The sequence below is a fragment of the Patiria miniata genome, unplaced genomic scaffold (assembly GCF_015706575.1).
Source record: "Patiria miniata isolate m_02_andy unplaced genomic scaffold, ASM1570657v1 HiC_scaffold_7, whole genome shotgun sequence".
Classification (NCBI taxonomy): Eukaryota; Metazoa; Echinodermata; class Asteroidea; order Valvatida; family Asterinidae; genus Patiria; species Patiria miniata.
In genome coordinates, this window is record NW_024037074.1 from 6775200 (window position 1) to 6787462 (window position 12263).

Here is a 12263-nt window from a genome sequence, read left to right on the forward strand (position 1 = left end):
ATCATTTTTTTTCTTCCTATCACAGATACTCTGGCTCAGCACATTGTGGCCATCTGCACTGTGTCTACCAGTTTAAGGAACACTACCATTGCATCGACGAAGGCTGCAACTTTGCGGTGAGTACAACTGGCCGTGAAAGTTTTGTTTTTTCTCTTAATAATTTGCTCCTTTTTTCACACCAAATTTGGTAAACTTCCCAGGGTAGCTCAGGCGTTCCTAGAATATTTTTTAAAAGAAAACATCCAAGTCTTTCACTTTCCCCCTCGCAAGATTTGCCTTGAAAACAAAGAACAAAAAGTGCAAGTTTGACAGACAGGCCTCCTTAATAAAAAAAATGTTCTCACGATTCTGCCATACCCAAAGCACAAATCTTATGAGTGAAATATGACCGCTTGAAATCAAAAGAAAAAGCTCGATTCTGCTCCAAGATATCTCATTTCAAACTATTTTTGTATACCCAAGTTGCTCTCACTCTCAGCCACAGAGTGCTGGCTTATCTGTTATCTGCTTCTCTCTCCCGGGTTCCGTGACTGCAATCCAGCACTTCTTTGGTATTTTTTGTTAAACAAAGCCCTGTTTTGTAATTCTAAGCTTGAAAATTTGTCTTTCGCTTGGAGGGGAACTTTCAGTTTTCGTAAGGTTCTCTGTTCACTTTTTCGTCTTCAACTTTACGATTTGGATAAAAGAGCGGTGTTGTTTTGAGTCATTTTTTAGCTAGTTGCAGGAAATAGAATAATGCGTGTACATATATTCTGTGACAGGATACTGTTTTAAAAAAATGTGTTTATCACATTTACTTGTGTTTGAATCATTTCAAAATAAAAAGTTGGTTCACTTCAAAGCATTGATTTCTTGCATTCTTCTATACACACTTACCAGAGAGGTGACAGTTCAAATTCAAAGCATACACATAATAATCGTAATGTTGTTGAACATCAGACCTTTTGATTTATTAAAACATCTTTAACCCCAAAACTCTTTATCGATCAAAATCTCCTTGGTCAGATTTTCCGTGTTCGAGGAACTTCAGACCCAAATTTTGTTGAACTTAAAGCAACACATTTGGGAATAGGGTGAATTCAGCAACAACAAAAATCATGAGAAACGTACCCTGAAGTTCAAGTGTCTTTTTTAAAGAACTTGACAAGCAGGATCGAATATTGAGTCTTAAAGTGAGAACATGTTAATGTGCCAGTTTACAATGCTCTTCATTTATATTTTGTACATTTGTAAGAAAAGTTGAGCAGCGATGCTTCATACTCTCAGCATTTGTGAGCCTCTTCTCATTCACCCAGACAATTCACAATTTGTGCGTGTACCTTAAAAACTTAAGAAACTATTCAAGATGAATCATTCAATGCATCAGCTTCCTCCAATTTATTGTAAACAAATGGTCATTTTTAAAAGGTATTAGACAAAAAAAGAGGTCTACTTTCATGAGGCACTTCCAGTAGTGATTACTCCTTTAATACCATTTCCTCTCAGTGTTTAAAGCAGAAGCTTTGATAACTTTACAACTCCACCACAAAAAAAAGAATGATTATGTGATTAGAAACTGGAGTTCATTTTTTGAGCTGCTTTGTTGGAGAATTGAAAGAAAGGAAGCAGGCACACAATGACGGGAAATTGTCGACTTCCCACATGATTCGGAACAAAATTGTATATGACCAAGAAAACAAGCAGGACTGAAAGCGAGAGTCTGGTTTCTGTGATTCTACAGCTTAGGAAATTAAGTCTTTTTCCTGTTTTTTGTTCGGCCGTTGTTTTGCCATTTAGTGAAATTCCTGTTTGAATTAGGAGCCGTTATGGGTTGGAATTTGTCACTCAAGTCTCGTATGCCTGGGTGGATTTGATAATAATTGCTTGACCCAATCTGACTACAAAGCTGTTTTTGATCGTAAATGGCAGTAGGCACGGTTTCGATGATAAAAAAAACAAAACACACAATTCTTTTTTCTAGTTTCGTCAAATAAAACTTTCTCTTTTTTAGTTTTGTTTAGAAAATATGGCGTACCCGTACTTTGAACTGTCTTTGTCTTAAGTTTTGCAAAGTTGAAAAGAACTTTCACTTTTAAGATTAAAATCTCATTTTGAATGATTTCAGATTTGAAACCTATGTTCTAAAGATTCGCTTGCAGAACGTGGGAGAAATCAGTTTTGGTCGTATTTGTGACATTACCTGTGGCTAGTTGTCAGAATTGACAGTTTAAGAATGCAGGTTCTTGTAATTTCGTTTAAAGTTGAACTTTGCTAGATACACAGGGGAAAAAATGGATTGCTGCACTTTTTTCAAGGCTTTAAGAAGACTTGCTATATGAGGAAAAAACCGGAGTAGGAGATAAGAAAGTGAATTCACGTCTCATTTGACAAACGCAACTGATATCTTAGAAGAATTTTGCAATACAGGCAGATGGTAAATCTAACCTCGCATTTGACATCTTGGCAGCCCTTTTTTTGGGGGGGGGGGGCTGTGGAAGGTTAAAGTTCAAGCCCAGACTTCAGGAAATGAAGCAGATTCCATTGTTTAGATGTAACCCAAAACTCCGGCTAAAATTCAAAACATGCTCGCCTGCCAACAGGATCTAGAAATGCTACACGGATAGTGCAGCGGATAACCAAGTAGGAAATGTGTGATCTCCAAAAACCCCTCATGTTCCCCATATTTGGAATTGCCTCCTGTCCTGCCAAAACAGTTGAAAGTGGTTCTGATTTCAAGTGTGAATTTTTTCAATTGATTTGACGACACTACATGTACTGGTAGCTATTTGTCAAGAGGAATGTTTTCCTTAGTCAATTATGTGAATTCAAGAAAAAGAAATTTGTCAATTTTGTTTTCAACAGTTTCAAGCACACAAATTCACAGAAACCGTCCATGGACTGGCATAACAAAATAACCTTAACCCTAACCCCCTTGAGTGATTTACAAGGAACCTTCCTCACTCTTGCAAAATCCAACACCATATGGTAAACTCAACCCCCAACTGTTGAACTCTGATTATGGTGGTACATGTACCGGTATGCCTCACTCTAGTGCAGCACTCACTCCAACAGATTCCAACAAAACATGCAGTTGATTTTGAAGGGTTGTACAGCGTGTGTCAATAAAAACGCAGGATTCAAAGCGATTTTTTTTCTGAGAAAATTATGCTACTGGTGTGCCTAATTTGATAAGGATTTGATTGTCCATAATTTCATCTTTGACAAGATTTTTGTTTGGTGGAAATTGGACTTTTGGTTCAAAAGTTATGACAAGTTTTGTGAAGCCCTTCTGAAGCGGGTTGGTCTGATTCAATGACCTTAACACAACGACCAGTTATGTACAATGCAGGTATGCATTGAAGACAATTAAACCAGAACAAAACTTTCTTTGAAACAACTGATGATACATGTAAGTATCACTTAAATTTAATAACTGGACTATCATTGTTTCAAAGCATCATGAATTATTGACTAATAACATTGATTGTGGACTAAAGGATTATGTAAGCCTAATCCTGCCACACATGTCCTTCTTTGTGATCCACAAATACTTTCACCTGTACTGAATTCAAACCTTTCATTAGGTATGTGTGATTTCACAAATCAGACCAGCTTGGAATTTATAACCCTTCTTCAATGTACTCTATCTCTGGACAGGATTGTCCAAATGAGATGGGATAAAAAGCATAGTGAAGAGAAGGATAGGTACTTTGAAAAGAAGGTTAACATTATGATGAATAGGGGTGGTTTATATTCTTAATATTTTTGTTTCTAATCCTGCGTTTTTATTGACACACGCTGTATGTGGTTAGAGTTATGATTTTTATGGTTCTTGCTATCATGCAGACTTCTTTTTTTTCCGAGAGGCTTTCTTACCGACTGTGACAATGTCTTTGGTTTCTGTCGAGTCTCAACCATCTCAAGTGACGTGAGTCACGTTACAAGTCAGGGCTCATGTTGTAGTCAGGTTTCAGTCCAAGTCTCATAACAGAATGGTTCCCATCAACAAACTGTAAGGAATTACATGAACAGCACCAAGGGGCACCGACTAAAACCCAAGGTCATAATGTAGTTGTATTTGCACATCTTATAAAAAAAATATCATTGTGAGGAAAAGGAAAGAAGTTTATTTTCTTTAGGGTATACATGATTTTGTTTTCTTATTTAAAACTGACATCAAACCGGAAAGGATCCAAAAGACTCTCAGACCAGCATATTGGAATGTGTGACCTCAACATTAAACAGAAGTCAAGTCCATCACAAATGTAATTTTTCGCAAGTCACAAATGAGGTTCCAAGTAAAGGGGGTAGACAGGAAAAAAGAAAAAAAAATCGCTTATGTCAAAGTTTCATCCGGTTCGTTAGTAAAAATGTTATACATGCGTGCACCACTGATTACTAGCGCCCATTGGATAAACGCTCGAGGTGCGTTAGCTTCCAGTTCCAATGGTTCCGATGCTATGGGGTACTTAATGGCCAGTGGGCGTGGTTTAGACTAAACTGACGTCACACTAACAAACCAGATAGTTTGTCACTTGACTTTTGACTTGTGATGACTTGTGATGTCTTGTGATGACTTATGATGACTGGGATGATGTATGATGTCTTGTGATTACTTATGATGACTTTTGATGACTTGTGATGACTTGTGATGACTTATGATCACTTGCAGACTCTTGATGGACGTGACTACAGCTCTAAAGGCAGAAGGACTCATAAAGGTCCGATTTGACCTACTGGAGTATCTAGTCACCTTGTTTTTCAAAATGTTGTCCGTTTGCGTTCACAGAGGTTCACACGTAAGGAGGACGTGGTCCGCCATTACAACTGGCACAAACGACGTGACAACTCACTCCAGCACGGCTTCATGCGCTTCAGCCCCTCGGACAACTGCGGTCCGTACTACCCAGAATGCACCATCAACCTCAAGCACACTCACTACCACTGCTTACAGGTAAAGCTTGTCACATACAAAGAATTCAGAAGAACATTCGGAAGAATGTAGCCGAGATCAGTAATTGTGCATTGATTTCTGTTAATTGCTGGGACAGATGTACATGTACATGTAGCTTTCTGGAAACGGGGGGTTGATATGAAAGGGAGGAGGGGTAGAGTGAAGGCGTGCAGAAAGCATGCCCTGCTAGGGGAGTCCATGGGCAATTTTAAAATCTACATGCTGTCTCCTGCCTTCTTAGGCAATTTGAGAATAAAGTTAAGAACTTTACAGCATTCCATTTATTATTTTTTACTGCAAATTTACTCGTATTATAACATCAGTCAGCGGCTGAAGGGGGGGGGGTGCAAACCCCCAAACCTCGGTCTCTTTTTAAATGATCCCAAAGGGAAACAGACTTTCTCATAGAAAATTTGCCTTTTGGACAAAGGGGAAATTACCTAGCCCCACACATAGCAAATGTTTCTGGACTGATGGGATGGACATTTGATCTTGAAAAGTATTTCCTCCATCAAATATTGACGGATTTGAGGAATATGACCCACATTCCTTCCTGGAATGACTGGAGTAAATATTGATCTATTCCTTAAAACAACATCCTGTAATGAAACTTTGACATTGTACAAAAATCTTTTTTGCGCTGCACGTGGAACTGAAGAAACTTGTGAAGAAATGCCATTCGCTTTTCGTGCTTTCAAGATGTCCACACAAAAAACGTGTGACAGAATCCATAGAATCAGAAAGGAACTGGTGCACTAAATATAAGTCCCACTACGTGAACTTGACACTCCCTTCCACAATTCCATCTTCCACAATTCCACCGTAAGTCAAATCTAGTGGTGTGAAAAATCGGAGATTTCAAAACCGGGTTATCCTAATTTTTTCAAACTGAATAACGGTTATCTGATTTCACCGGAAGTTCCCATTCAGCTCACAGTCATGCCAACAAAAGTGATGATTAAGATGCCACACGCAATGCCCTCCAGAGCTGTAATGGTGACCCGAAAAAAATAGGTGGGAACTCTCTCCTTAGTTGAATGGGCAGGCTATTCATGAACAAAGAAGACCACTAGCGAGTGAATGTGGTTACAATCAGAGACCATGGAGCAAATTGGGGGATGTTCCAGATTTTTGTTTTTTGTTAGCCTGTGTCAGAAACAATATAACAGGCTTAATTTTTTTACGGTTGGTTTCAAATATCCATTTTCCAAAATCCAAACCAAATAGTGGAATTCAAACTGAAATTTAAAAAATCCGGATAATAATCCCATCACATGTCAATGAAAGTGAAATCACAAGTATTGTCACAAGCTCCAGCGGGTGAACAATAACAATCATAAGCTCTCAGTTAGCACTGAGTATTCAGTCCCTATAACATGCTGAAGGGCAAAACCCAATTTATTAAAAAATGTACAACTCCCAGACGCAAACTTCCATCAATCATCAATCATTCAAGACAAAGGACTGTGTTTGTCGCAGTTCATTTTAATTGCTTGGACTTGACTTGTGGCTGAAAGACTTCATGTTTTACCCCACTACCATCAGACTGGCTGCAACAAAGTCTACACCAGCACCTCGGACGTCCTGACCCACGAGAACTTCCACAAGAAGAACATGTCGCTGATCAACGAGGGCTTCCAGCGCTTCCGAGCCACGGAGGACTGCGGGGTCCCCAACTGCACCTTCTACGGCCACAAGACCACCCACTTCCACTGCCGGCGGCCCGGCTGCGACTTTGTCTTCAAGAACAAGTGCGACATCGAGAAGCACAAGACCTACCACATCAAGGACGACATCTACCGCAAGGATGGATTCAAGAAATTCAGCAAACACGAGGTGGGTTTCTTATCTTCATTTCTTCCCATGAGCCTGGCATCTGTGGAGGTTATTGAAACTACGGTTTTGTCTTTTAGGCTCCTGACTTGTTGGACTCTGGCTCAATATGAGTCCGCGTTCTAATTAGGAAACATCACATTTTATGATATATGAGGCCAAAGTTGGGAATATTATTTCCATTTGGTTTTGACATTATTGGTTGCTTAATGATCGTGAAGTCAGAGATGAAGCCAAAACCGGAGAAGACATTCAGGCCGTGTCTGAAGCAGGCTTCCAGACCTACAGCTATGTCTATTGTCAACATGTGCCCAGGTATTTGCAAGAAAATTGCAACCGACAAAGACCTAGACCTACATGTAGCTCTAGACACAATGTCCGAACGCGGCCTTAAAATTCCAAACCCCGCATTGACAGTAACTTTCGAACATGATACTTAAACTGCCTTTTAGGTCTAGATTCAAACCTAGAACTTAGTTATTCTGCTTCCAATTCCTAGAGACACCATGCAAGTTAATTTTTGCTGGTCCTGAAGGGGCAGGCTATTGTCCCCTGACTGAGTCTCTAACTTACTGATTGAGTAATTGTGTCACTGAGTATTAATAATGTCCTAAACTGGAACCCTGGGGTTACGCTTGTCTTGGCAAGCCTCTTTTGTTAACATGGTGTTATTTTCTTTGTTTGCGAAAACTTAGAAATGCAAGTACAACTGGTGCAAGTACTCCAACAATACCAACCACTTCCACTGCATCCGCAAGAACTGCGGCTTCGTCTTCACGGCGGCCAATCAGATGCAGTCCCACAAGCGCAAGCACGACCGTCGCCAGCGCATCCTGGAGTACGAGGCAGCCCGCCACCAGCGAGGGTTCTCCCTCCGACTGATCCGCCCTAAGCCCACCCCGGGCCTGTCCACCATGAGGCGTCTCCGAGACGCTCCGGAGACGGTCCTGATCCAAGCGGACGGGTCCGTGCTACCGCAGCGGGTCAAGCCTCTTGATTACCTCTCGTCTCCTACTCTTGTACCGTCGACTTCTCAGCTGGCTCTCACACCGATCACTCACGCTGACGATGAAGCAACCAGCACCACAGCGGAAACGGACATGCTACCGTCGGCGTTTACTAGCATCACATCAGGAGGGGTGTCTTCAGAGGAAGGACTGAGTGACTCGCTCAATCTGCCTGTTGCTTCTCACATTTCTCCTCCGCAATTAGGTAAAAGTCAACATTTTCAAAATTCTTCCAGTCTTACGGAGATTGTGCCGTTACATCTCAAAATACTCGCCTTTTGTAATTTTGTAAGACAGATGATTCATAATAGCTGACGTGCTTTCACAGATCTTTTTAATAACTGACGTGGTTGCCATTGTATATTTATCTCAAAAGTCTTCAGAATAATAAGCCCTTTCACGGTAATATGCGCTATCTTCTTCACGGGGCAAAAAGAACACACGTTGCTGAGTACGCACGTCAATTGAAAACTTTCAAAGTCATCATGCGTTTATTCTAATATGCGCTCGCATCTAGCAAGGTGTGTTCTTTTATGCCCTGTGAACAAGATGGCGCATATTACCATGGCTTTTTTTTTCTTTTCTTTTTTTCCTTTTTTTCCTTCAAATGTCGGCTGATGACTGCAAATGGTGCCGGACTAAATTTAGTGCAAAATGTATTGGAGCCCAGAGAGGCCACATAAAGCTTATACTTGATCGTAACCCCATCTAAAAACATGTTAAAAATGTGCAGCAGCAGGATTCCAGTCAAACCAGTGAGTTTGGCGATTTTGAGACTTCATCTTACATTAAAAAAAAACTTTTTAATTTTGCCGATGCGCATGGCTACAGCGACACGCGCACATACCAGAAACTGGAGACTTTTTTGGGGGGGCCTTAGGCTCTTTGGGAAACTGTACAGGTCTGTGAACAGTACCCATTGCGGTACTCCAACGTTTTTGGGGAGTGTGCCTAGTGGTTTGGGTTCTTGACTCATGATCAGGAGGGTCAGGGGTTCGAAACCAGCTGCTTGTCATACGTTGTGTCCTTGGGCAAGCTACTTCGTCCAAACTGCCTCTTTCGACCCAACACGGTGTTTGATGAAAACCCTATTCATACACAAACAGGTCCTGGAGTAAGCACAGAGACAACCGCGTCCTCTTCAGCAGCTCCTCCTCCTGCTGCAGCAGCAGCAGCATGCATAGCCCTGGCTACAGCGGCAAGTCAGAGCGGCGTGGCACCGTCCCGCAGTGCTGGCAGCACTTTCAGTAGCCCAGGCGTCAAGGAGGGGAAACCAGAGGAACCGTGGCAGAAATACCTCAAGAGGTAAGGAGGAGGATGGAATGAAACTTAGCGAGTATCTCGATCCTTCATGTAGCTCATCCAGTTGATATCTAGTTGGCTTACTGGTGTTGTCATTTTTGTTTTATTTTGTGTTTCACATTTGCATGCCGTAAGAATGGTCTCTAACACATTGTAATATGCAAAACATCGTTAAAGTATGCAGGTTCAATTTTATGTTGGTGATAGTCGCCACCACGTGAGCCATATGTAATCTTCGAGGTGTTTAATACAGTGGCTGTTTGCGATGGCTAACAAGGCTGCTGTGTTGGCTTTCATAGACACTTTATCGGCAAGTACAACTATTTTCATATTGCTGCTTAACAGTTAGCAGAAAAGTTGTGCTTACTATAGCAGAAAATCATACTGCTGCTTAAGCACTATTTCATGGCTTGGACATGCGAATCGTTGCGCACACATGGAGATTTCTACTGTTGCGTCACTGATTTAAGCAACTTTGTCCTCTTGGGTTAAGCAAGCTTTAATTGTGCTTACTGCTTATGGTGTGTTTGAAATAGATGGAGGCTCGGTAAGCCAAAAATCTGCTGTTAAGCAGTGGTATGAAATTAGGCCCTGATTGTTCACGCATTGAAGATTACACATGGCTCATTGTTTGTGCATTTTATGTTCAATTTCTTGTAATTCTTGTAGTAGTACCATATGATTTGTTTAGTTGTTTCTGCATGGTGCACAAATGCTCTAACATACATATAGTGGGCTAGGAATCGGTCATAGATGATTCAGAAATTTCAACGAACCGCTTCATTTTGCTCAGTCTTACCTGGAGAATTAAATGCACGTATGTGCTCTTCCAAACTTGTACCCCATTGAGTCCCAATCAGAGAAATTCCACTCTACTTGTGCAACAGTAAACAGTCAGAATTGTTTTCTCAGTGTTTTAATTTCTATGATTTATCCTTCATTTAGAACTTCACGAAACCTACCATTACAGTTTTTCTTTCAAATTAGAATTTCTGTTTGCATCCATCGCTGTGAAAAAAAATTGTCCCTCCAAAAAAAAAAAAAAAAATGCATTTGCTCTGAAATTTCCCCCGTCTCCCGGCCTTTGGTTTGGTCTGTACAGGTTCACGGCCAATGACCCGTGCCGACCTCGCTGTGAGCTGCTTTACAAAGACCACTACCACTGCAAGGTGGAGGACTGCGGTGCAGTCTTCAAGTCCAAAGAGGGCGTTAACAAGCATGCTAGGTAACAAACTAGAGACTAACAAATAGGAACGATAATCCAGCATGCGCCAGTCTGCTCTGTGCATAAAGGGGCTCAAAAAGTGCTGGGGCCAATTTCACCCTCTGCTAAGCAAAACAATTTGCTTAGCAATTTGCTTAGCAATTTGCTTAGCACAAAAAAAAGTTTGGCTTATAAAAGCAGGTTACCAGGAAAACTTCCATGTGATGTATATTGCTCTTGCGTAGTATTGAGCTGTTGTTTGCTATAGCATAAAAATCATGTGAAGTTTTGGCTAGTTAACTGCTTTTATAAGCCAGATTTTTTTGTGCTAAGCAAATTTTTTGCTAAGCAGCGCCGTGAAATTGGGCCCACTGTTCTTAATCCAGAGGGGGTCTTCACATGGACCATAGGATTTTTCTCATGTTTGGCTGATGAAGTTACCCGTTGGAAGCCAAGCCATTGCCAGTATGTGTATGGCCACCCTGTCCAAATTCATGAAATTAATGGCTGTGGCTGGTAGTAACACATGTTTCTATGGGAGGTGCAGTCAGCCGCTTCAATAGACACTGTGTAATTGCTAGTCATAGCCATTAATTTTTGATGCGGCTTTTAAGCCACTGTAAATATGCGTATGGTTGGGTTCACTACATCCAACTTGCTATGCTATAAAAATCCAACACAGTGCTGTTTGGTTTACAAACAAGCAGCTTTCTGACGCATGAGACTTGACACACAGAGCAGACGAACACATGCAAGGCTTTTAGTAGACCCATTCTAACAAGCATGCTATGCCTAAGATAGCAGATGAGTTAAAAACCCTACAGAAATGGCTTGAAGTCTCTACAAACCTAAGCTAATTTACAGCATGTAACTAACCTGCTATATTAGTGCATATAATATTCGAGCTTCATTAACAAAACCAGAAATTAAAACAATAGTTGGTAACATTGAAATGCTTTGAAAAAAATTAAGTTAACTATTAAAAGCAAGCACATCTGCACTGAGCTGGTTTTGTCGGAAGTAAGATGTTTGTCCTGCATGATTGTGTATTTTCGTCCTTGAAATTGAGAAGAATCTACTGAAAAAAGAAAGGCGTCCTTGATGCATTGAATAATTTCTGGTAAAAAAAAATCAAGTAATTCAAAACGTTTTGTGGTCTCGGATTTAAAGTGTGCACTCTTGTGAGCTCTATCTTATCACGTGCATGGTTGTACAAAATGATTGTTGCAAAGCTTTTACTCTGATCCAAAACTGGAACTTTCTTGTTTCTAAAAGTTGTGTTTAAAGTGCACATAAAGAGCTTCCTTTGGTAATATTCATTCAACCGTAACTTAACTTCCCAGCAGAGCTGCGTATTATTTTATGCAGCTTGATTCAGCTGGCATTGCTATCCTCTATTGATTGGCAAGAAATCAAAGTTCATCATATTTTTTAAATTTTGGACTGCAGTGTTTGCCATCTATTGGAAGATTTCCCCCCAAAAAACTATGATGCCCCAGTTACTGCCAAGAACAGAATTAGTGTTTGAGAAATTGATGTACAAATTTGTTCACAATACATTTACCAACATGTAAGATTATCAGATAAGCACAAATCTGCTGAGAGCCAATCACAAGCAACATACGTGATGCGGTCAAGCTAAATGAGTCGTTTGTCGGGAACTTTCATTTGGAGATTCAGGCCAAAATAGGGCCACTTCATCACATCACTTCATCACATCACTTCATCACATCTCTTGGTGTTCCGACTTCCATAAATTTTGAACTAAAGATGGTATCAGCATGCGGTTTTCACAGCAGTAATGCTGAGATTGTGCTCTATTCAAATCTGTAAAAAAAAAAAAATTGACCAGGGTCGACAAACGACTCATTTAGCTTGATCGCATCACATATTACGTTGAATGACTCTCTTTTCGCTAAGCAAAATATAGCCGTTTCCGAATTACGTGGCTTTGGCTGGACATTTTATACGCGCGCCTAGGGAA

At 40.6% G+C, this 12263-nt stretch overlaps 1 protein-coding gene across 3 annotated transcripts in view; it reads left to right on the plus strand.

The window, feature by feature from the left end:
• LOC119744375 (zinc finger protein castor homolog 1-like) overlaps nucleotides 1-12263 on the plus strand; it is a 68604-nt gene that overhangs the window by 47926 nt on the left and 8415 nt on the right. For 2 of the 3 annotated variants that reach the window (XM_038220274.1, XM_038220275.1), the window contains exons 6-11: nucleotides 26-116; nucleotides 4769-4933; nucleotides 6479-6769; nucleotides 7462-7978; nucleotides 8880-9078; nucleotides 10178-10300. In XM_038220274.1, coding sequence (XP_038076202.1) covers nucleotides 26-116; nucleotides 4769-4933; nucleotides 6479-6769; nucleotides 7462-7978; nucleotides 8880-9078; nucleotides 10178-10300 — 1386 coding nt within the window. The remainder of the gene's footprint in view (nucleotides 1-25; nucleotides 117-4768; nucleotides 4934-6478; nucleotides 6770-7461; nucleotides 7979-8879; nucleotides 9079-10177; nucleotides 10301-12263) is intronic. The other variant, XM_038220276.1, reaches the window with a different exon arrangement.